The 25,961-nt window shown below is 41.5% G+C and overlaps 1 protein-coding gene across 1 annotated transcript in view; it reads right to left on the bottom strand.

Annotated features, from left to right (window-relative positions):
* The window catches only part of HMCN1 (hemicentin 1), a 323,571-nt gene that overhangs the window by 266,311 nt on the left and 31,299 nt on the right, over positions 1–25,961 (bottom strand). Inside the window, exon 2 of the mRNA XM_048860591.2 lies at positions 3,872–3,942. Within this exon, the coding sequence (XP_048716548.2) occupies positions 3,872–3,942 (71 nt within the window). The remainder of the gene's footprint in view (positions 1–3,871; positions 3,943–25,961) is intronic.

Genomic DNA, 25,961 nt, shown 5'->3' with positions numbered 1-25,961 from the left:
TGGGAACTACAGGCAAGTCAGCCTCACCTCAGTCCCCGGAAAAATCATGGAGCAGGTCCTCAGAGAATCAATCCTGAAGCACTTACATGAGAGGAAAGTGATCAGGAACAGTCAGCATGGATTCACCAAGGGAAGGTCATGCCTGACTAATCTAATCGCCTTCTATGATGAGATTACTGGTTCTGTGGATGAAGGGAAAGTAGTGGATGTATTGTTTCTTGACTTTAGCAAAGCTTTTGACACAGTCTCCCACAGTATTCTTGTCAGTAAGTTAAAGAAGTATGGGCTGGATGAATGCACTATAAGGTGGGTAGAAAGGTAGCTAGATTGTCGGGTTCAACGGGTAGTGATCAATGGCTCCATGTCTAGTTGGCAGCCAGTGTCAAGTGGAGTGTCCCAGGGGTCGGTCCTGGGGCCGGTTTTGTTCAATATCTTCATAAATGATCTGGAGGATGGTGTGGATTGCACTCTCAGGAAATTTGCGGATGATACTAAACTAGGAGGAGTGGTAGATACGCTGGAGGGCAGGGATAGGATACAGAGGGACCTAGACAAATTGGAGGATTGGGCCAAAAGAAATCTGATGAGGTTCAATAAGGATAAGTGCAGGGTCCTGCACTTAGGACGGAAGAACCCAATGCACAGCTACAGACTCGGGACCGAATGGGTAGGCAGCAGTTCTGCAGAAAAGGACCTGGGGTGACAGTGGACGAGAAGCTGGATATGAGTCAGCAGTGTGCCCTTGTTGCCAAGAAGGCCAATGGCATTTTGGGATGTATAAGTAGGGGCATAGCGAGCAGATCGAGGGACGTGATCGTTCCCCTCTATTCGACATTGGTGAGGCCTCATCTGGAGTACTGTGTCCAGTTTTGGGCCCCACACTACAAGAAGGATGTGGATAAATTGGAGAGAGTCCAGTGAAGGGCAACAAAAATGATTAGGGATCTGGAACACATGACTTATGAGGAGAGGCTGAGGGAACTGGGATTGTTTAGTCTGCAGGAGAGAAGAATGAGGGGGGGATTTGATAGCTGCTTTCAACTACCTGAAAGGTGGTTCCAGAGAGGATGGTTCTAGACTATTCTCAGTGGTAGAAGAGGACAGGACAAGGAGTAATGGTCTCAAGTTGCAGTGGGGGAGGTTTAGGTTGGATATTAGGAAAAACTTTTTCACTAGGAGGGTGGTGAAACACTGGAATGCGTTACCTAGGGAGGTGGTAGAATCTCCTTCCTTAGAAGTTTTTAAGGTCAGGCTTGACAAAGCCCTGGCTGGGATGATTTAATTGGGGATTGGTCCTGCTTTGAGCAGGGGGTTGGACTAGATGACCTCCTGAGGTCCCTTCCAACCCTGATATTCTATGATTCTATGATTTGCTTTTGGCTTCTTTTAATCTAGAAAACAGCACAGTTTTTCAAGTTATTTTTCTCTATGCCAGTTATGAAAAACAAACTTGAGAATGGCAGCCATTTTTAAACTAGCAACTTTAAGACAAATGTCAAAACAGGGTTGTTGGGTTTTATTATTCAAAATATATTATTGTTTTCTCTGAATTTCTAGTTTAGAATTTTCTGCTACATTTTAAATTGTATTCATTATGTTACACAAATGAGCACCACCCATTTACAAGTAGCTTTTTATTAAAAGGATTCATCCTAATGCCAGTTTTCTAAGCCAGATCTGCTCTTCAGCCACAGAAGATCTAGACCTAGTCTCCACTACAGAGTTAAGTCAATGTACAGCAGCTTACATCAACCTAACTCTGTGAGCATCTACACTAACATGCAGCTCCCACCGAAGTAATTTTCCCACTACACTGACTTAATAACAACTCCACCTCCATGAGATGTATAGCGCTCAAGTCAATGTTGTTAGGTCAACGCAGCGTTGACACTGTGTTGCTTACATAGACGGTTGCTGCCTTTCAGAAATTCTGCCATAATACCGCACACTGGCAGTTAAATCAGTGTAAGTGCTTCCGGTGAGGACACTGACCATCAACACAAGGAGCGTAGTGTGGACGAATAAAACCAATTCAATTACTGTGGTAGCTGTACGTCAATGACTTAATTTTGCAGTGTAGACCTGCCCCGGTCCCACACTACTAAGGCTTGGTCTACACTGGGAACTTACCTCGATATAACAACATTGCTCAAGCGTGGAAAATCCACACCCCAGAGCAGTGTAGTTACACTGACCTAATCTCCAATGTAGACAGCACTGTGTTGATGGCAGAAGCCCTACCGTTCCTCGGGAAGGTGGAGTACCTATGCCGACAGAAGCAGCTCTCCCACCGGTGTAGGTAGCATCTTCACTAAGTGCTACAGCAACGCAGCTGTGCTGCTGCAGCGCTGTAAATGTAGACAAGCTGTCACTCAGGCAATACTCTAAGGAGGGAAGGATTGAACTTCCAAACACTGCCCCAATCTGGCACGGGAATTTTTCCATTGTTTTAAAGAGGAAATAGACCAGGTCTTATTTGACTAAGGGCTTGTCTACACCGGGACTTTACAATGCTGCAACTTTCTCACTCGGGGTGTGAAAAAACACCCACCTGAGCGCTGCAAGTTTCAGAGCTGTAAAGTGCCAGCATAGACAGCGCACCCGTGCTGGGAGCCGCGCTCACAGCACTGGTAGCTATTCCCCTCGTGGAGGTGGGCTGGTGCCACAGCAGCACTTTAACGTTGCCAGTGAAGATGTGCCCTAATGGCAGCCCATCCAAATCCTTCACGTAGTGGCCCAATTCTGATCTCATTTACAGCACCTTTAAACCAATGTAATTCCACTGACTGCAAAGGAGTTACACTTGATGATTAACATCAGTGTAAGACCCGAATCAGGCCCGAAGGTGATTCCCACTCTGAGCCATCTCACTCATGAGCACAGCTAAAGACACAACTTAGGAGATTTGCACGATGACAGAGTGCTTCAAGAACTGTGTCAATCTGATGGAAAATTTACCTTTAATCAGCCTGTTTCAGGTGGTACTCTGGTGGATGATGTCACACAACCTTTGGATATGTATATTAATTGAATTAGATATTTTGTAGAGCTGGCTGAAATGTTTCAACACTGCAGACAAATTTTTCCCAAATATAGAAAATTGAAAAATTTCAACAAATTATTTGCAGTGTTTCAACCAGCTGAATTGGAATTAATTTGCAAATTGGATACAATTAACTTAGGCTTGAATAGAGACTGGGAGTGGTTGAGTCATTATATAAAGTAAAACTATTTCCCCTTGTTTATTCCCCCCTCCCACCCACCCACTGTTCCTCAGACGTTCTTGTTAACTCCTGGAAATGTGCTGGAAATGGCCCACCTTGATTATCACTTCAAAAGGTTTTCTCTCCCCCCCACCCCACTCTCCTGCTGGTAATAGCTCATCTTAAGTGATCACTCTCCTTACAATGTGTATGATAAACACCCATTTTTTCATGGTCTGTGTGTACATAAATCTCCTCACTGTATTTTCCACTTCATGCATCCGATGAAGTGAGCTGTAGCTCACAAAAGCTTATGCTCAAATAAATTGGTTAGTCTCTAAGGTGCCACAACTACTCCTTTTCGTTTTGCGAATACAGATTAACACAGCTGCTACTCTGAAACCAGCTGATAGAATCAGTAAAAAAAAAAATTACAAAATAATTCTCAGAATTTTCCAACTTGTTCTAGTATTTTATATTGTTGAACAAGATCGGTAAGTTTAGTCACCCTGCTGTAGAAAAAGTCACATGGGTGTCAATTATGCATGCAGGTCAGCTAGCGTAATAGGGCCTGACTAGGGCCTCTAGTAGAAACAACAAGTGAGAAAGAAGTCTAAGGAAATAAGGACCATAGCAAGTACCGTATTCAGAACAGGTAAGTTACTCACCTGAACATAAAGTTCCCGGAGTTCATACTGAAATTTCTTGGAATCTGTGGTAATTGTTACTGGGCCAATTTCTGGAATGAAAAGAAAAAAATTCAAATTGTGTAATAAGATTGCAATAAAATCCCAAAGACTATTAAATTACAATTCCCCTGAGAGTCCATCATTTCAGTCATACAATCTGGTAGTTTTAAAAGCATTTTTGTTTTTTGGTTGTTGTTTTTTTTTAAATAAAGAAAAGCAATAACATTGTATTTAATGATAAAAGAACAGAATACTATTTCAAGGCACTGACCGGTATTGGGCATTATCTTTCCCATCCCCAGCATGCTTGGGGAACATATGCACTACTGTACCACACCTTTTGACAGTGAAGCATGCTTCCCTTTCTGCAGCCAGCCAGCTCCAGGTAAAGCAAAATACTACAGCTTTCAATTACTAATTTTTGACACTAAGCACTTTGCATATTAGCACTTGGGAAAGGATAGCCATTTAAATGACTATGTTAAAGGAGAGTTGAGGGGTTATGTGCAACAGAGGGCAGCTGATTTACAGAGAAGGTGGGTCTGATTTTAAGTCTACCAGTCTTGAATAATTAAAAACAACTCTGATAATTTTGTACAAATATTATTCTTAGTTCCATGTGTCTTAAACACATACATATACACTGACCTGTCTGTATGTGTCTATCTCTCTCACATACATGCACTGCTGTTTTCTTTTGCCCCATATTTGTATTACTCCTGGTGATTGGGAAGGGGGAAGTGGTTGCACCAGAAATTAATATGAGTTTGTTTCAGATGTAGTTGTGTGGCTGAGCATGAGGAAACTGAAGTCCTTTAGCCACAGAACAGATCAGCAAGCTTCTCCCACCAATGTTACACAAATGTACCTCAAGGGCCAGGCCAGGCCTGAAGGACATCTCCCTTCTAGAAAGGAGAACATAGGTCAGCCTCCATGCCTGGTCACTCCCTGGTCTCTCAGAGCAAAAAACTGTCAGCAAAAGCACAAACTAGAAATCAATTCCAATTCTGGGTTTTGTGGTGTAGGCATGTGTCCACTGACAACCAACCTGAGCATCATCAAATTCAACTCAACTGGCCATCAAACCACCAGGAAATAACTTTCAGTAATCACAGGGCTCTATTCATACTGGCAAGTTTAAATATCACCTTAAATATTTAAATAATTAACACCCTGCCCCCAAGCCATCCATTCCCTCCTGATGTCTTCCAAATCATCATCCAGTTTGCTTATAGCAAAATGTTTTCACGAGTGTCCACATTTATTTCCCATCCTTGCTACAAGTTAGAGCTTTTCTAAATGGGGATATATAATAGCTATTCCTGATTAACTATTCCCAATTAGTTGGATGCTCTTAATCTGGAATAAAAGCATCCACATATGAAGTTAATAGTTAATCCACTTTAAATCCACACCCTACCTTATTCCAGATTACCTTTCATGTGTGGACAAGCCTTGAGTGAGCATTTAATATCCATGTAATCTTGATATTTTTTCCTTTCAAACCATCCAGACAAAGCTTCACTTGATAGCACTTTCAGCAGCAACCGTGGCTGCAATCTAGTATAATCACACACAAGGGTTTATTTTGGGGCTGTGTTTATGAACGCCTGGCACTGTGTAGTTTTCACTTGGTTTACAAAGGTCATCAGAGAGATCACACAAAATATTTCCTAGTGTTATGATCTTATAGATGCCTTAAGACTTTTATTATGGCTTTGATTTGAGCCATTTATCCATAAATGCTGTTTGTTAAACTATTTAACATGTTCATTAAAAAGCTGTTGATTTTAAGAACACTGTTCTTCTTTGAGTAATTTTGTTTCCCCTTTTCCCACCCTAATCCTGCCTCACATTCACTCACCAACTCATTTCCTCTTCTTCCTTTCAGCTTCTTTAAAAGCATATGCCTGCAAGTTGTTTCCAAACTGCTTAGGTTGAAGTCTATCCACTGACAACCATTGTTCTTAATATAGGCAATGTCTGGTATTATATATATATATATATGTGTATATATATATATATATATATATATATTGTTCTTAACATAGGCAATGTGTGGCATATTATATATGCGCATGCATGCATACAGTAACCACCAGCTCATTTATTTCTTCATCCACTCTACGAACTAGACTTTTAAATCCCAGAGCAGTAAGTGCTTTTGAAAATATTTTCTCTGCTTATCAAAAAGAGATCTAGAAACCCACTATTGGAGACATGGAGCCAGATCCTTAGCTGATTTAAATCACCATAGCCAATTTAAACCAAGTGAAGATCTTGCCCAGTTTTAAACATGGAGTGGACCCCTGTCTTTGAAAGTGAACACCAAAAAAAGACAAATATCTGTACAATTAGTTTTCATCTTGATTTTATGGTTGATTTTTTTCCTCACCAGATAAGTGGAGCAGTTCCACTCCAATTACTTGCATCTCATACCAGCTGGACATACAAACATTGACAGCGTGGCTACATTCATAATTTTCGTCCATAAGGTCATTTCCCATTATTGCATACTGGCAACTGGGACTGAAATTCCATAACAAGCTTGAGAGAGGAAAAAAAAGGGATTCAAGCTTCTTCACAGAATAATTAATTTGGATTTTAACTCAAGATGGTGAAGTTGTCAATATACAGTAAAAATTAATTTTAATCACTCTTAGAAGTTTAGCTGCCTGTGTCAGAGTCAATGAAATTGCCATGTTATCGCTAAACCAGAGAGTAATAAAACAAAAGACAAGTGCTAGATATAGTGAACACTGATAATGATGAAGTGGTACTCTCTCCATTTCAGAGGCACTAGGCATTACTCTCAGGCTTTGTCTACACTGGATTTTCGTCGGTGAAACTTGTGTCATTCAGGGGTGTAAAAAAAAACACACACACACACGCCGAACGACAAAAATTTTACCAACGAAAAGTGCCAGTGTGAACAGCACTTCGTTGGCGGGAGAGCTCTCCTGCTGACAAAGCTACTGCCACTTGTTGGGGGTGGAAGTTTTTTTTTCTCGGCAGGAGAGCTCTATGCTGCCAACAAAAAGTGGCTACACTGTGTGCCTCTTAGTGGCACAGCTGTTGCGGCACAACTGTGTCACTAAAAGGCATGGAGTGCTGACTTGGCCTTAATACCCTGCCACAGTGCTGGAAGGAATGTAAGGGGCGTTCTTGGTAACAGTTACCATGCAACACAATACAACTTTATCTTGTATATCAGACTTCATAAACACTATACAAAATACTTTATGGAATTAAATTACACAAGATATCACCATATGCACTTGGGGAAAAACTGCAGAGAGCGCCCAGCCAGACACTGCAGCAGACAGGGACAGAAGCAGCCAAAGCAGAGATCTCTGGTCACGTACAACTATATAATATTCTTGGACTTTCACTGCCCTTCACTGATTGACTGTTTGCTCCAACCCTCTCCACCCCTGCCCTGTCCCCCTTGCCCTGCTTTTCTTTCCATTCAGCTGATCCCCCCCACAAGTAAATCCACCACCTCCATCCCCCCAAAAAGTAGAACATAACATTTTCCCCCATCAAACTGTTCACTCAGCTTGAGTGTTCTATTCCTTCCTCACTCAGTATCTTTTCTATTGAGACACTTGTCACATTGTTTCCTTGTACTCTCCCATCTTTCTCTATCCATCTGCTTGTCTTATACTTAGACTGTAAGCTTTTTGGGGCATGGACCTTTTGTCCTGAGTGTATATAGCACCTAGCACTGTGGGGTTCTAGTCCTTGACTGGGGTTTCTAGGCACTATGAGAATACAAATAATAAATTAGTAATCAAAATACCTTTTAGTGCCTGATTTTCAGAAATGTGTATGCATAAATGTTGTATTTATGTGCCTAATTTCTATAGAGTAGTAGTAATTGCACCCAAATAAGTGACCAACTAATACATCTAATTACCAGTTTATCTGCATGCTCAACTGCCATAGTAGTGCATGAAATCACAGTAAACACACACACACACAACTTCCAAACAAGTTGCATGCCTTCAACTGAACAGCTGCTGCTTTAGGTTTAATTCATGTTAAAATGTCATGGAACCTGCAAACAGATCATTGGAGTACAGCAAAAGCCGTATTTGATTTCATTTTCTGGATGTTAAATTGCTTCCGAGGTGAAGGGAAGCTAGAAAATTTTCTAATGTGAATGCATACATTCAGGTGCTTAAATATAGATTAAAGGGACTAACTTTAGGCACCTACACTGGCAAAGCTGGGATTTCATTCATTATGGAGGTTTCCTCCATTCTTCATTACTCTGATGCTTTTCTCCCCCCACACTCCACAACTGAGGCTATGTCTACAATACAAAGTTAAGTCGACGCAAGTTATGCCAGTGATCATAAACTGCTATAATTATATCGCTTGTGCATATTCACACAACATTCCTTGTGTTGGTGGAGTGCATCCACAGTTGGCACTCTAGCATCAGTGGAGAGAGCAGTGCACTGTGGGTAGCTATCCCACGGTGCAACTCACCACCTTCTGCAGCTAGGAGTTGTGAGGAAGCGGAGTGGATTGCAGTGCATCATGGGAGCAGGCTCAACGTCCCACATTGCAGTATTTTCTGTCTCATCATTCCATGGTCTTCCGACTACGTTTCACGCCCTTTTTCAACAGCCCCTGTATATTGTTTGTCTGCCATCTCTTCCTGAAACCATGGATCCTGCACTGCTCTCTAGTGTTGTGATCAGTGTTAGGAACACAATGCAGCTGATCATACAGTATTACATGACCTTCAAATCTGAATAGGAATCCATGGTGCCTGCCCTCCTGCGTGCCATGGAAAGAAAATTCCAGATTATTTTTGGCATTCACAGAGCAGCTGCACACAGTGGACCATCGCTTTTGGACTCAGGAAACAAGCACTGAGTGGTGAGATCGCGTTGTTACGCATGTCTGGGATGAGGAGCAGCGGCTGCAGACCTTTCGGAAGTGCCAAGCCACCTTCCTGGAACTGTTTGTGGAGCTCACCCCCGCCCTGTGGCACAAGCACACCAAAATGAGAGCTGCCCGCTCGGTGGAGAAACGTATGGCAACTGCTGTGTGGAAGCTAACAAGTCCAGACTGCTACGAGTCAGTAATGAATCGGTTTGGAGTCACTGTAGGCGTTGCATTCATGCAAGTGTGCAGGGCCATTAATCACATCCTGCTATAAAGGACTGTGAGTCTTGAAAATGTGTGTGAAATAGTGGCTGGCTTTGCGGCAATGTGATTCCCTAACTGCAGCAGGGCAATAGATGGCATGCATATCCCAATTTTGGCCCCAGACCATCTTCTGACAGAGTACATCAATAAGAAAGGGGTACTTTTCCATGGTATTACATGTGCTTGTGGATACCAGGGTCATTTCACTGATATTAATGCTGGGTGGTCAGAGAAGGTGCATGCCACATGCATCTTCATGAACATGGGCCTATACTGAAAACTGAAAGCAGGGACTTTCTTTGCAGACCAGAAGGTACTAATGCAGGATACTGAATTGTCCATAGTGATCCTGGGAGGCCCAGTGTACTTCTTACTCCCATGAAGCCTTACACGGGAAACCTAGACAGCGGCAAGGAGCACTTCAACAATAGCTGAGCAGGTGCAGAATGACCACTGAATGCGTGTTTGTCAAATTAAAGGCTCACTGGCATTGCCTTTATGGCAAGTTAGACCTCAGTGAGGAAAATATTCCCATGGTCATAGAGGCCTGCTATATACTGAATAATATTTGTGAAGCTAAGGGGGAAAGTTTCCCTAGGGATTGAGCATGGATGCAGATCGCCTAGCAGCTGATTTTGAGCAGCCAGGTACCAGGACTATTAGAGGGGGACAAGAGGGGGCTATTCGAATCAGGGAGGCTTTGAAGCACCATTTTGACAATGAGCACCAGTAATGTGTCTTTATGTAATGCATTCTGCCATGTTTTGTTTACTTGCCATCTGAAATAACCATTTTGATTGCTTCCTGACTGTGATTTGTAGTCTGCAAATGTGCCAATTGCCACAGCAGCAACTACTGTGTGTAGGAGACAAAAAGTTTTATTTTGTTTCAGAAAGGGTTTTTTTAAAAAACAGGAATAAGCAACAAACAGAAAATGCCTTCTTGAAAGGGACAAAACAGTGAGAGGAGCACTCTCTTGAGGGAGGCTCTCATAGCTGTCTGTAAGTCCAGCTATCACTGGGGAACTTGTCCGACGGGAACGGCCTTACTGGATCAGACCAAAGGTCCATCTAGCCCAGTATCCTGTCTTCCAACAGTGGCCAGTGCCAGGTGCCCCAGAGGCAATGAACAGAACAGGTAATCATCAAGTGATCCATTCACTGTAGCTCATTCCCAGCTTCTGGCAAACAGAGGCGAGAGACACCATTCCTGCCCATCCTGGCTAATAGCCATTGATAGACTTATCCTCTATGAATTTATCTAGCTCTTTTTTGAACCCTGTTATGGTCTTGGCCTTCACAACATCCTCTGGCAAAGAGTTCCACAGGTTGACTGCGCATTGTGTGAAGAAATTCTTCCTTTTATTTTAAACCTGCTGCCTATTAATTTCATTTGGTGACCCCTAGTTCTTGTGTTATGAAAAGTAGAAAACAACACTTCCTTATCTACTTTCTCTACACCAGCCATGATTTTATAGACCTCAATTGTATCTCCCCTTAGCAATCTCTTTTCCAAGATGAAGAGTCCCAGTCTTATTAATCTCTCTTCATACGGAAGTCATTCCATACCCCTAATCATTTTTGTTGCCCTTTTCTAAACCTTTTCCAATTCCAATATATCTTTTTTGAGATGGGGCGACCACATCTGCACACAGTATTCAAGATGTGGGCGTACCTATGGATTTATATAGATGCAACATGATATTTTCTGTCCTATTATCTATTGCTTTCTTAATTATTCCCAGCATTCTGTTCGCTTTTTTGACTGCCGCTGCACATTGATTGGATGTTTTCAGAGAACTATCCACAATGACTCCAAGATCTCTTTCTTGAGTGGTGACATCTAATTTAGACCCCATCATTTTATATGTATAGTTGGGATTATGCTTTCCAATGTGCATTACTTTGCATTTATCAATGTTAAATTTCATCTGCCATTTTGTTTCCCAGTCACCCAGTTTTGAGAGAATGTGTGTGTGGGATTTGAGGAGGGCATGGTAAGCAGTTTTGTATGGGCTGGGGGCAGGAAGCATGCATGTGTTCTGCTTGCAGCGCGATTAAGAACTTCAACATCTCTGTGTGGTCCTCACCATGGTCAGCTGGAAAGAAGCAATGAGAGTAGTCAACGCTGAGCAAACAGGAAGTGGGATTTCAAAAATTCCCAGGCCTTTCAAGGGGGAGGGGCAGATGCCTTTGTACCTGGGTGCAGGGCACTGGAGTTCGAACTGCTAACCAGAGCGGTCAGGCTGGGAATTGTGGGACTCCTCCTGGAGGTTATCTGTGGCCGCATAACTAAGCACGGTGTCTACACTGACACTGCAGCGATCTAACTTTGCTTCAAAAAGCTCTACACCTCTCATCGAGGTGGTTTTATTTTTTTGGAGTAGCAGGAGAGTTACATCGGCAGGAGGAGCATTGCAGTATGTATGCGTCTTTTGTCAATGAAAGCCAGCTTTTGTCAACACAACTGGGTAAGGTCGACAAGGCCTGATTTTCCAACAACCGTGACGCTTGATAGGGCTACATCCTGATAGTTCACATTGATAAGGCTGTAATTGTATTCCTTTGTTCTGAAACTACGTTATAAATGTCAAGTCTTCCAAAGTAACCTTGGGGATTTTAGGTCTCTCTCACACACACACACACACACACACACACAAAATTGATTACATATGAAAGGATTTTTTTTAAAAAGGAATGGTTGCATGTTATTGAACAAAGACTGGACTTTCTAAAACTGTAAAACCAGAAAACTCAACTTAATACAACCAATGTGGTGTTTGGTCAGTTGCTTAGGGACAGGCTCAAACACCACTACATAGAATTGTCTGCCAATGAATTTGACAGCGATTAAGAATGTTGATATTTCCCTCCCAAGACAAGTTTGAAAAAACCACTCCTCAGTAAATAAACAGGAAAAGTTCTCAATAAGTAAACTGATAAATTGCTCACTTTGGTGTATTTAAAGGACTTCCCACACTGTCATCTGGCTGCATGTTTACATGAGAGCTGGAGAGTGACCACTCTGGGAAATCCTAAAATCGCCCTGATTACACAGATAGCTCAAACGCTGCTATGCTATTTGTAGTTTTGGCAAACAGCAGTTAATCCACATACAATACAAAACATCTATACAGTAGAGATTTGGTATAGAGGGCTGAATGGTCCAGAAAACTAGTAAAGACATATGGAGTGTTTTCCCTCTTTGCCATCAATTCAGTAGTGGCTGAAAGTTGTTTGTTACCATACGATGGATGTTTGGCAGCCTATGTGAAATAAGTGGCCTTTGTCCAGTTCTACAGCACAAAACTACAATCACATGGGAATTAAAGCAGACCAACTAAAGTTCTGATTGGTCTGTGAACTATATTCTTACCCTGAGTGTTCATTCCTCCAGGTTAGCATGGGGGCATGTTAGCAAAGGCAGCATCAGGGAAAACTGACTACGATGCCCAGGCTTCACCTTATTATGAATAAAGGCCTTATTCTATGGTCATTCAATAGATTTTTCTATATGAGGCCTGAGCTGGTTCAGGATTGGGACTTAAGGCATTAAACCAACCATGAGAAACTTAATTATGAAAGGCAGGTGGCCTTTACTAACTTCCTGTTTTCATCATGCCATTGCAGTACAATACCTACTAGCCCAAATTCTCCCATTTACTGGCATAAATTTGAAGTAGCAGCAGGGTTTTACCAGAGTTACATCTATATAAGAGAGCAGACTTTGGCCCTATGTACCTTCAAAACTGTCCAGCTACAAGCACATTTGGCCCTTTCTTTTCTAGCTAGTATGTGACTCATGAAGGAAATAAACCAGTTTTCCCCCATACAACAATGCACTTTCCTTTAGTTTAGATGGTCTTAAGATTAAAATGAGTAACACTAACCAATCCCATTACTTATTAGTTCATATTGTACAGTATATTGCTGTTTTACATTAAATTGAAGTCAGATACTAAAATGCTATCTTTGAAAGAAATGTTTAAGACAAGACATCATTGAGACTATCCAGTTTAGAATATGCATTTTTTGAAAATGAAAAATACATACACTGCAAAGCAAAATAAAATAATGCACACACCATGAAAACCGTACAGTCTTATTATATAACCACCACTCTTAAGAGATCACCCCTCAAAGTTAAGTATAATTCTGCTCCACACCTTAATTAGAAAGCTGCCTTTAGTAAGCAACTGATTGTTATTGTTTTCACTGTACAGTGTACCCTACATTTGTCCTTTCAATTAAAGTGAAACCTGTAAATCAGAACTCTGTATAGTAAGGCCAGAATGTGCAAATGCGAGTGCCTACAATTAGCTACATAAATCTATATTTAGTCAAGTAACAAGTGTCTGGTTTTCATACATGTTGAGCAATCCTGCTTTCCGGGGGAGTTTGGAGTGCTTTGGCTCAGGAAAAGTCAGAATACTTGATTAGGGGAAGATTTTCAAAGGCACAAATGGCAGTCAGGTAACCTCATGTAAAAATGTTGGCATAAGTACATTATGCTGGAAAAATCCTATAGATGGTAATGACCTCCAGTACTGCTTCCTGTCCCATACCTGAAAATCTGCCAAATATACCCATATGTAATAGGCTGTGGGAGTGGTCTCCAGACAGGAAGAAGTTACCCACTCACCCTTTTTATGGGGAATGCTTCACCAGTCAACAGCCTCAGACCTGAGGCCTACAGTCCCTGTCTCCACTTGAATTGTGACTCCAAGAAACTCACTTTTCCTGATATCTAAGTTGTAACAGATAGGAGTAGCATAAATCTGAATTAGGGATGTAAATATTGTTTACCCAGTTAACCGATTAAAGGGAGAGGGGCTGGGGCTGCTTTGGCCAGCAGGCAGGTGGGTAGGGCTGTTCCTGGAGTCAGCCGGCACGCCCCAGGGCTGCTGCTAGGGTTGGCCAGCTGGCATGGCCCAGGGCTGCTGCTCCAGCCGGGGGGCTGTGGCTGGGGTTGACCAGCTGGCCAACATGGCCCAGGGATGCTGCTTCGGCCAGCCAGCAGGGCTGGGGTCAGCCAGCTGGTGTGGCCTGGGCCTGCGGCTGGTGTCAGCCGGCGGGGCCAAGATCAGCCAGCCAGGGGCTGGGGGTTAACAGTTATGCTGGGTTAACCAGTAAGACTAATGCTTACTAGTTAACCAATTAAACATTTACTATTTTACATCCCTCGTCTGAATATGGGATAAGTTGTGGACAATGCAATATTGCACGTGGAGTGTTATGTGAAAATGGTGAAGAATCACAGGAAGAGTTGCTTTCCACTAATACTGAACAAGCAACTATATTAGAACAACAAAAATAGTGTTATCCCTTAAACTTCTCTCTGACTCATTGTAGAGCTTCTGCCTCTAACCTTCCATGTCCCATATGTGTGGCTACTAGCTACAGATTTGAAGAACCAGTACACATTTCTCCTTTCATACTCAGATGAGTGGCTTATTCTTGGGGGAGGGGCATGTAAGGAGTAACCTTAAATACCAAGGATAGAATTGGGCCCTCTGTTCTGGGACTTCACCCAACTAATGTGCAGTGAGCTGCAAATGGGTAACATTTTGTGATATTTTCTTTCTCAGTCAACAGAAATTGGTAACTATAGATGTGAGGAAGAGGAGGAAAATATCTACTGCCCAAAATCTCTCCACCAGCAGCCTCAGAGAATGTAAGTTAGGGGCATATTAATAATCACCATCTGGGAAGAACAATTTGTAACAAAAGGCGTGATTCTGCAAGATGATGAGCTCCTTAACTCCCACTGAAGTCAATGAAAGTTGTGGGTGCTCTCCACTGCAAAGTTGGCAATAAGCACTTTACAGAAATGGGTAAACAGTTTATCTACCCAACAAAAGCCCATGTGATATATGCTCCACTGGAATCTTTACATACATAAGCAGTCAATGATTCATTTCAACTATAGCTTGGTGAATGCTCCTTACAATCATCAATTCCTCCCTTGAGCTCTTATCCAAAACCCAATGACCTCAGTGGGCACTGGATCGAGCCTTTGCTGCCGAGTGGCTCAGTAGTTGAAAGATTTCATAAACTATTAAAATTTCTTCCTACATAATATCCTCTAATGACTCAGATGCTCTTGGATCTGAGCCTTCGGCCTGGGTTTAATTATATTCATTTCAGAAAAGCCCCAGAACTGCAATGAGCAACATTTACAAGATCATTTCATGGGGAGGGGGAGGAGTGGCAGTGAGAGAAAGACATGTTTTTTTCAATTGCAGTGACTTTTTACTATTTTTAGCCTTAATTGAGGCTAAAAAACAATAACTTTAAATTACAAAATTCACTTTACTTAAGAAGGATACTAATGAGAGATTTGTTTAAAGGAGTGTGACTGGATACAGAACTTTTCACCTCCAGGTTGATATTCAAATCAAAACCAGATATCAGGTGGTAACAACGTTCAAAGACTGACTTATTTGGTGACCTAAGCCACATGAGTTGGTGGCCTCAGTCCAGTCCTTACTGGATAGTATCATATCCCAGTTACCAACCTCACTGCACCCTCATTCCAGTTTCAGCAGAGAGGCCAAGGTATGAATAAACCCTTAGACTGAACTGCCCTCTCATGCCTAGAGGCAGCCCCTCCAGAACAAATCTGAGGCCCATTGACAAGGCAGTGGACAGATAAGTTGCACTTCTGCTTTCCCTACTCCATGGATGCTGCAGAAAAAGGACATCAGCCTGTGTGTGTTAATCTGGCACCCTTCAAAAGCAGTGCATTCATTTTTACTAGTAAGTGAATAAGAGAACACACAGGAAGTTCTTAAAAAGACATCCCCAAAGTTATGCATTAGTAAAGGACACAGCCTCCCACATAACACTGAAAGATAACAAAACATAGACACTAATGCTATCATGTGACACCACAGGACAGCACAAAATCTTTCAAGCTGGGATTTTGAACAGGAGACTAATGGAGTTAGGTGCCCACATCGAATTGAGATTCAGTGGGAGCTGGCTGCTTATCTCCCTTTAAGCGCCTTTGAAAATCCCAGCCCTGTAATGACTCCTTGATGTTTCCCTTGTGCACATGTAGAACTTTACCTGAGGGTTTCAGCTTTAAAAAATAAAAGTTGTTCAAAATTCTTGTAAAACAAAACATAACATGGAGATCGGCAAAATTCTTGAGGGACAAAAATTGATAAGGCTCCTGTGTCCAATGTAACTAGTACTAAATTTAGCTGGTGGATGCAAAACACCAATGTTTGCAATGTATATTAACTAAATGCAATAAGGAATAGTAACAAAGTGTGTGCTCATTCATCCACAATGGAGAGTAGCCTACATGAATTTAATATATTATATACTCTTCCCTTTTAAAAAAAGTACAGTGATATCACTCAGACTTGACAGATATACTCAGCCTCTATTTGGGGGAGTGCAAAATGTAGTTATGATCACATTGTAAATTCCTGATTCTCTCAGTTGGACAACTCTAATAAGTAGCGCTTTATTGCTCTTGGTGCCTCAAATTTGAAGGACATTATACAGTACCCAGTATGGAGTCAGGGAATTATTAGCTGGGATTTAAACTAATGAAATACAGTTTAAATTAAATAAGCTTTAAGGTTTAACTCTAGTTCCAAGAAAAATACACCACTTAGAAGCACATCCTCTCTGGTAGACAGAAAACTTATCATTATTGGCAAACAAACATGGAAAGCTGGAGGCCAAGAACCCTGACTCCATGTGGTTAAAAAACAAGGCAGTGCCAATGGGCATAAATGTTACAATGTTTAAAAGGATTAATGTAAGCCAAGTCTTTCTTTTGTGGGGGAACAAATGAATTTCCAGGATCCTGAAATTGATGCGTGACGCACCTTCCAACCTATTCAGTTGAACCTTTTGAACTGCCCTGTAGCTAGGTCTGGTCTCGGTAAGGGGTCCAGCATCATCATTTCTGAAATGACTTTGCTGGTTTCCATCCAGTTCTCAATGGATGATTGCCTAAATTACAAAAACAACGGCCACAGTTGGCAAGTCGGTTGATAAGTCCCACAAAAGAGGCCACAGGACTGAAGGAGCCATGAAGAGCGAATGAGTCTCACATTTTTAGGTGGTTCTCAAGGTCTGAGTTGAGCCACATTTGTGAGGCATTGTGGGTAAATTCTGATTAGCTGCTCCCAGTACTGCACCTCTTCTGTGCATAAAGGATTTTAGTTTTCAAGGCTGTCAACCTACCACTTTTCAAGAGTATAGAAGTTCACACACTATTTATCTTTTCCAGATAAAGTACAGTACCAGCAAAATAAAAATACTTTTCTTTACTCTATTATATCCAAGCTTTGCCCAACTAATTTGCTTCTTTCAATCTAAACTAAAAGATAAACAACTGATAAGAACCAAACTTACTGTACTGCTTCCTTACTGTACTGAGTAGCATGCAATGACAACTATTTACTGAAACTGATCTACGTTCCTAACACATACTGGACGTCTAAAGGGTCATCAGATTATTTTTTGGTTTTGTTTTTTTCCCTGTTAATGGCAATCTTTTTGCAACCCAGGAACAAAATTTTACAGTTCTTTATCCATGATGAACTAAAGCTCAGTGCAGGGCTATGTTGTATGAAACTATTTCTGTCTCCTCTTTTGCTGTGTATATATTGGCAATGCTTTTTCAACACTTGTAATGTTGCTCGAGGAAGAAATAATGCTTAAGAAGAGGGCAGGATTAAATATAGCTACAAACTGTGCAATGCTATTTTGGGACAGACAGTCTGAATATTTTATTCTTTGAATGTTAATTCAAGGAAGATTGGAAACTATTTTTAAATTTAAAACTTAAAACAGTTCATAATATATTAACAAATTAATAGAGTAACATCCAGGACAGATTCCCTTTCCTTTCCTTTTAGATGTGCCCAAGGAACACAATAAAAATTGAAAAAATGGGTGGCTCATTCTAAGACTCCAGCAACAAAACTTTCCTGAAGGATACTGAGTGTTAAACACACTCAGCCACTCACCTATACAAGACAGAAACAGAACAGCACTCCCAACAACAGCTCAGTGTTCTTGCGAGCAGGATTCTGTTACTTAAGAACAACTGACAGGTGATTAACATTTGTGAATGGAATATATACACCAAAAACAGTCATGCTTGTAGCTTCTCAGGCCAGGATTTCCCTACACCGCCCCTGAATTTTCCCAACACCACCCCTCCCCCCAAGTTTTGTGAACTAGTTACATGCAGTCTTGCCACTTTAGTGATTGTTTGGAAATTTGAATTGAAATTGAAACATTAATACACACTTTAAAAGCATATAAAGTATATGATAAAATACGTGTATCTGAAAAAGTATAATAGATTTGAAAAGTATGAACACAGACTAGCTTCCTTATACAGCTTTTGTTTTTTGTGACTGTCAGTGCATTCATTTTGGTGATGTTGGGCCAACCTAATAATTTCAAATTATGATTTGTAAGCAAAGTCTAAATGAGCTCTCCCTGACAGCTAGTGATGAGCTGGGGGAAAAGGTTTCAGGACCAGACTGTATTTACATTCACACCTAATCTACCCAGGTATCCAGAAAACAGAGCTGTGTTGCCCAAGTGATAGATTTTGGCTAGGGTTGAGTTACAAATGACTTCAATGCGTGGGGTAATGAAATGTTGTTGTTTTTATTGTACAAGTAAAGGACAGTAGAACTGTACTTAGCCTGTGCTGATTGAGGGCATCGAGAGAAGGTGGGGACAGGTGTTTTGCTTGACAGTCTGCCTGAGTCACAAGTACTATTTGACCTGCCCCTCTCCACTGTTTATGAAGCCTAATCAGCTCTGTCTTTAGAGAGTCTTTTGGTTTGTTAAGTGACCACTAGAGCTGAAATCTCTGATAATCAGGTCTAAGTGCTTAGACCTGCTGTGGGACAGTGTTTCTGTGGAAGAGATGGCCCAGTCTGCACTAGTACCGAGGTTCCCCCCAACCCCGAAGAGCTGAAATCACTGAGAGTCAAGTGGAACCGTGAGAGACCGACTCACAGAGGTCACAGTGGCAGGTGGAAGCATAAGGTGACAGTACAGGGCTATTGGGGCAGAGCAATAGAGTGAACGGTGGCATGACAAACAGCGGCCAGAGCACTGGACTTAGAGTGACCAGATGTCCCAATTTTATAGGGACAGTCCCGATTTTTGGGTCTTTTTCTTATATAGGCTCCTATTACCCCCCACCCCGTCCCGATTTTTCACACTTGCTTTCTGGTCACCCTAATTGGACTATGTTTTAGTGACCTATCTCCAGAAGCTATATTTGTGACTGGGAAACTTATATAAATATATGTTTCCAAGTAGGCAAAGATTTTAAAAAATGCATTATTTGCCAAGATCATTATCTCACATCATCACTATCTTAAGAGGTCATTATCTTGGGGAGTTTCTGTATTAAACTTTTTTTATTATAATTATTTTTATGTAAGAATGGCTATATCTTATGTAAGATGTAAAATGGCTATATTTTATGTAAGAATGGATCAATGGTCCATCTACCCCAGTATCCCATCTTCCGACAGTGACTGTTCCAGGTGCTTCAGAGGGAATGAACAGAACAGGGAATCATCGATTGATCCATCCCCTGTAATCCACTCCCAGCTTCTGGCGAACAGAGACTAGGGACATTCAGATCATGATGTTGCATCCCTGCCTATCCTGGCTAATAGCCATTGATGGACCTATCCTCCATGAACTTATCTAGTTCTTTTTTGAACCCTGTTATAATTTTGGCCTTCACAACATCCCTGGCAAAAAGTTGCACGGGTGACTGTGCGTTGTGCGAAGAAATACTTCCTTTTGTTTGTTTTAAACTTACTGCTTATTAATTTCATTGGGTGACCCTTGGTTCTTGTGTTAAGTGAAGGGGTAAATAACACTTGTTCATTCATTTTCTCCTCACCAATCAAGATTTTATAAGACTCTATCAAATCCACTCTTAGTCGTCTCTTTTCCAAGCTGAAAAGGCCCAGTCTTCTCTCCTCTTATGGAATCTGTTCCATACCTCTAATCATTTTTGTTGCCCTTCTCTGTACCTTTTTCAATTCCAATATATCTTTTTTGAGATGGGGTGACTAGAACTACATGCAGTATTTAAGATGTGGGCATGTCATGGATTTATATAGTAAAAGTGGAGGAGCTTGGTTTGCCAGACTGATGAGCTAAGCGAATACTGACAACCTACAAGAAAAGACTGCAAAACACCATGCCTCTGGACTGCATCAACATGCAGAAAGCCTTATAAGCCCGTCACTGTCAAAGCCAATTTTAGAAGAACTTAATGAGGCTGTTAAGAATGCTGGAGACACAACTCAGTTTATGTGAACCAACATGGGTATTGCATCATACTTTCTATTTAAGCAAGAGATACCACACACTACAAACTAGAGGCCTATATTAAGTGCATTGTCACTTGTTAATCCTGAAGTTGGACACTGGTTCCGAACAAGACTGGCAAATGCTCACTATCTTTCTGCAAAAAACTCAGCTGACTCTCTTGAAACCAGTGCCACCCAGAGGATTCAGGGGGCTTGGGGTCTTCGGCGGCGGGGGTTCTTCCGCTCCGGGTCTTTGGGGCACTTCGCCGAAGACATGGAGTGGAAAGTCCCCCCGCCGCCAAATTGCCGCCAAAGACCCGGAGCAGAAGAAGCAGCGGCGGGTCCTTCACTCTGGGTGTGTTTGGCGGCTCTGAAAGACCCACCACCACCGAATTGCCGCCGAAAACTCTCATGGGGGCCCCTGCGGGGGCTGGGGCCTGGGGCAAATTACCCCTCCCGGGCAGCCCTGCTTGAAACATGTGGTGCAACAGTGAAAGACTCAGGAGTTGAAAAAGTGAAGAATTCTTTCACTATATTCAAAATATGTGCATACATGGCCGACAAATGGACCAATGCAAATAGGCATCAAGTATTAAGTCATTACGTATGTTATCTTGATGTCCGTGGTAGGCCAGTAGATGCATTCTAGATGTTCAGGTTATAGAAGACACATCAGCTGCATCTGTGACATCTTAGAAGAGTTAAATGCTTGTAAATTGAAGCCCAAACAGATGGCTGCTTGTGCATTTGATGGAGCTACAAACTTCTCTGGAAGAGAAGTGGAGTACAGGCTTTGCTCAGGGAAAAGTGTAACCCTAATCTTTCCTATACACACTGTAGGGGCCATCTACTCCAGCTAGCACTAGTACAAGCTGCAGAATCTTCAAAAGACATTAAAAAGCCACAAATTTAATGGCTTTTTATACTCTTTTTTCAGCAAGAGTCCAAAAGGACTGAATATTTTGGAAACAGATAGAAGATACACTGGGACTGAAGTTCAAATGAGTCCAACTTGGGAAAACCTGCTGGCTTTCTCATGAGTGATTCTTGGTAGTTGTTTTAAAATTACTGCAACCGTTATTACTGGCTTTAGAAAGTATCCACCAAGATAGGACAGATCTAAGTAGTGAGGCTGGTGGAGTACTTTTGTTACTAAGTTCAGAGAAGACTATCGCCAATCTCTCTCTTGTAAACCTACTGTTGAAACCACTTAGGTCATTAAACAATGCAATCCAGGCATCTGCTACAACAGTAGTAGATCTTTGTCCAGAAATAGAAGCTATCCTTGGATCAATCAGAAATATCCATTGAAAATGTACGGGAAGAAGCAAAGACTTCAGTCCAGAAGCTGACTAATGAAGATACTTATATTGACTCCATAAGTGAAGAGGACAAGAAGTGTTTGTTAAGCCAGCTGAAAAAGTACAAACACTTGATTCTTACAAATCTACAATAGAGATTTCTGGATTCTGTTCAACCTCCATGTAGCTTTCACAGATGCCTTGTCTTGTAAAACACCTACAGTTGGGTGGAGTGAGGCACTACCAGCAATGGGGCTGCCATGTGATCAGGGCAGAACAGAGAATTTTGAACACAGAGTGGAATATCATATGATGAACGAATGAAGATTTAATTTCAACTTCTTTATCATTACTAGTGATTCGACCCAATCTTTGTGCTATGTTTCCTGGGGTGAAAGTAGGAATTCATCTCTTGCTAATTCCAGTCACAACAGCTACAGTTGAGCATATTTTTTCCTCATTGAATAGAATTTTGTGTTCTGAAAGAAGTTGCCTTCTGCCTGATCATGAGCATATTATGAAGGACTGGAAGTAAGGGACACACAAGATGACACCAAAGAGTGCAAAATTACAACAAGAAACCAAGACTGATGTAGATGTAGTGCTTCATAGTAGGCTTGAGTAGCCAACTTTAATTTTTGTGATGGCTTTAAAACATGAGTTAAATCTAATAAAATGGTCGTGAAACATTTTTCAGTTTTTACTATGGTGCCATACAGCCCATCTTTGCCCTCATGGTCTCAGCCCTCACCCGCCCCCCCGAATATTCCAACACCCTCCCTAATTTCAATTCCTGGGAAAACACTCTCAGGGTAGGTCTTCATTGCAGAGTTAAGCAATCTACACTCAAGTTACTCCACTGGAGTTAGCCTAGCTCTAGTGAGAATGGGCACACTGTGAAATAACACCTTAGTTGCTGTGTCCACATTGGCACTGTACTTACTGTATGTGGCACTAAGATTTCAGGTGGGCACCCACATCCCATGATTCTTAGCAATATAGTCAACTGAGCTGTTTATTAATTCTTTCCCAGTGAATTGTGAACAAACTCATCTATCCTTTCTGGGCACACGTGGGAAGCTGTGGGAAGGTATCATAGGATGAGTGGCATTTCACTGGCACCAGCTGCATCCACACTAGACAGTGGTTGCGTTAGCAGCTTGTGAGTTATGTCCACCTGAGCTTTAACCTATACCCAGTCAACTGAAGTTAGAAGTACCACTGCACTTGAGTTAAGGGTTTTGTGTGTGGACAAGGGTGTTGCCCTAACACTACTCAAGTTAGAACTTGAGTTCACTTTGCAATAAAGACAAGCTCTAAGGACAGGAGAGCAACATGTGACAGGCACGGCAGGGGGAGGTCCTTGAGCACACAGGCACTGCCCTGCCTGCCATCAGTTACACCAGCAGAGCTGCCTGCTGTTTCCCCTTCAGATGGTCTGAATACTCTACAGGGATAACAGGAGAGTGGGTTGGGAGAAAACCTGGATTTGTGCTGGAAATGGCCCAACTTGATTATCATACACATTGTAAGGAGAGTGATCACTTTAGATAAGCTATTACCAGCAGGAGAGTGGGGTGGGGGGAGAGAAAACCTTTTGTAGTGGTAAACACCCATTTTTTCATGCTTTGTGTGTATAAAAAGATCTTCTGTACTTTCCACAGTATGCATCCGATGAAGTGAGCTGTAGCTCACGAAAGCTTATGCTCAAATAAATTGGCTAGTCTCTAAGGTGCCACAAGTATTCCTTTTCTTTTTGAGAAACCAGAAAGCCACACTTATTTTGTATTTAAATTGACTAGGATAGGAACTGGAATCAGAGACATTCCTGGCTTTCAAGGACACAATCACTCTAGACCAAGGCTATCCTTACATCAACAGTTTGTGATTCTTTTACCTACTTTGTATTATAAAAACTAAATTAAGAACTGTTCAGTGTATCATGTATAGGTGTTCTTGTTTGGTTTTGGTGGGGTGGGGGGGAGAAGTGAGTTGAAAGGTGACAGGATAGCATAGTTGTCATTCACTGGAAGATCATATGCAGTTCCAATGAATTTTAGTTTGTTTATAGTTTCTTCTTCCCATTCCCCATATGAGGGTGAGAAAACAAAAATAAAGATAACCTAAAATCCACCCAAATGCACATAAGCCCCCAACACTACTTTATTTGAAAAAATGTCCCTTGAAAATTTTTTGCTCTCTCATCCCCAAATCATCCCAGAACTGGTCAGTATAATAATTCAGAGCAGAGTAATGGATACAAGTTAATGCTGAGGACTTGTCTACACAGAGCAGAAATGTGCCCCTACAAGGATGTGATTTTGACAAAACAATGTTAAAGTGCAATAGGGAACATTTATTGAACACCAGCAGGATCTACACAGGCTAAATAATGTGCAGTATGCTACTATGCATTAGAAAATCACACGCCTGTAGGGTGCATTACCCCACCATGTAGACAATCCTTAACATTTTATTTACAATCCTATCTTTCAAGCTACACCTTCCAAAGAATGGCAGAACTACTGTTGCAGCTTGAAGTGCCTCCAAGTTGCAGGAGTCATTCTCTCCAAATCAGCCAGAAGAGCTCATAGGATATCAGCTTGTAGCATGGCTCCTCTGCACAATGATGACCTGGGCTCTGGCTTCCAAGTCACAATCTGGCCCTTTATGGATATAAACTGGCCATCAGGAAGTTTAGACTTGAAATTAGATGAAGGTTTCTAATCATCAGAGGAGTGAAGTTCTGGAATAGCCTTCCAAGGGAAGCAGTGGGGGCAAAAGATCTATCTGGCTTCAGGATTAAACTCAATAAGTTTATGGAGGAGATTGTATGATAGGATAACATGATTTTGGCAATTAATTGATCGTTAACTATTCATGGTAAATAGGCCCAGTGGCCTGGGATAGGATGTTAGATGGGGTGGGATCTGAGTTACTACAGAGAATTCTTTCCTGGGTATCTGGCTGGTGAATCTTGCCCACATGCTCAGGGTTCAGCTGATCACCATATTTGGGGTCGGGAAGGAATTTTCCTCCAGGGCAGATTGGAAGAGGCCCTTGGGATTTTTCACCTTCCTCTGTAGCATGGGCCCTGGGTCACTTGCTGGAGGATTCTCTGCACCTTGAAGTCTTTAAACCATGATTTAAGGACTTCAATAGCTCAGACATAGGTGAGTGGTTTATTGCAGGAGTGGGTGGGTGAGATTCTGTGGCCTGCATTGTGCAGGAGGTCAGACTAGATGATCATAATGGTTCCTTCTGACCTTAATATCTATGAGTCTATGAGTCTATGCTCTAAAAATAAAGACAGGTTTGAAGAATAACATCCAAATCCAATTTGGGCTTTATAAATATAGACCTGATCCTGCAAGATGTCAGGTGACTAGGTTGGGAGTTGGCCTCTCAGTAGCACTTAGCATCTCACTGGATCAAGCCCTATATGGGCAGTTAGACTCAACTAATAAATGGAGAAGGAAAAGTAATTTCCTCACAATTTGCATTATAGTCCGAAATTCTATTTCAGTGTTACAAAGTAACAATGATCTCCATACATGTCACAGACAAAGATATCTGGTGGTAGATTTGCTAGAATTTTATTTCACCAAAATAAATTCAACTGGTGAACACATTCATTTCTAAAATTTAGTTTTACTTATATTTAACATACCTGTTCATCAGACAGGCAGCTCCACTAGTAAGTGACATTAAACAAACTGCTTTTTCCCTCTGTCATATGCTCAAAGGGTAAAAAGTCCTCAAGAATGGAATGCTCTGAATGGTGAGCATTCATTAAATGGGGGAGGTGGAGGGGGGTTGTTGAATAACCCTAATGAGGAGAAGATGCTTTAGGTCAAAAGTAAGCGCTCTGTGTCTGTTCAGATAAATCTGTTTCCAATTTTCTGCAAGTGATTAGTCTGCAGTATCCTAGGGTTGAGTGGCTGACCATACAAAGGAAAAGCTATTCTGAAAATGGCCTTAGAACTGTATTCATCTTCATTAACAAAGTCAGTGCTAAGAGATGACATTTGTTATTAAGAAAGGCATACAAATAAAAAGAGGGTTAAATAAAACATCTACATCGACTTTCATTTGTATTTACTTTAGACTATTTTGATAAAAGAATTTCTTTATAGCAACTTATTCCCCTCATCATTATTTAGATAAAGAGAAGTTGAAATAATGGAACAATCCAACAGACATTACTGAAATATTTTAGAAGTGAAATAATAGAACAATCAACACCCAGAAAAAAATTGAACACTTGCTCTCC

Source organism: Caretta caretta, chromosome 8 (assembly GCF_965140235.1).
Source record: "Caretta caretta isolate rCarCar2 chromosome 8, rCarCar1.hap1, whole genome shotgun sequence".
NCBI lineage: Eukaryota > Metazoa > Chordata > Testudines > Cheloniidae > Caretta > Caretta caretta.
The sequence above is the reverse complement of the archived record's forward strand: the minus strand, read 5'-3'. Positions and strand labels throughout refer to the sequence as shown.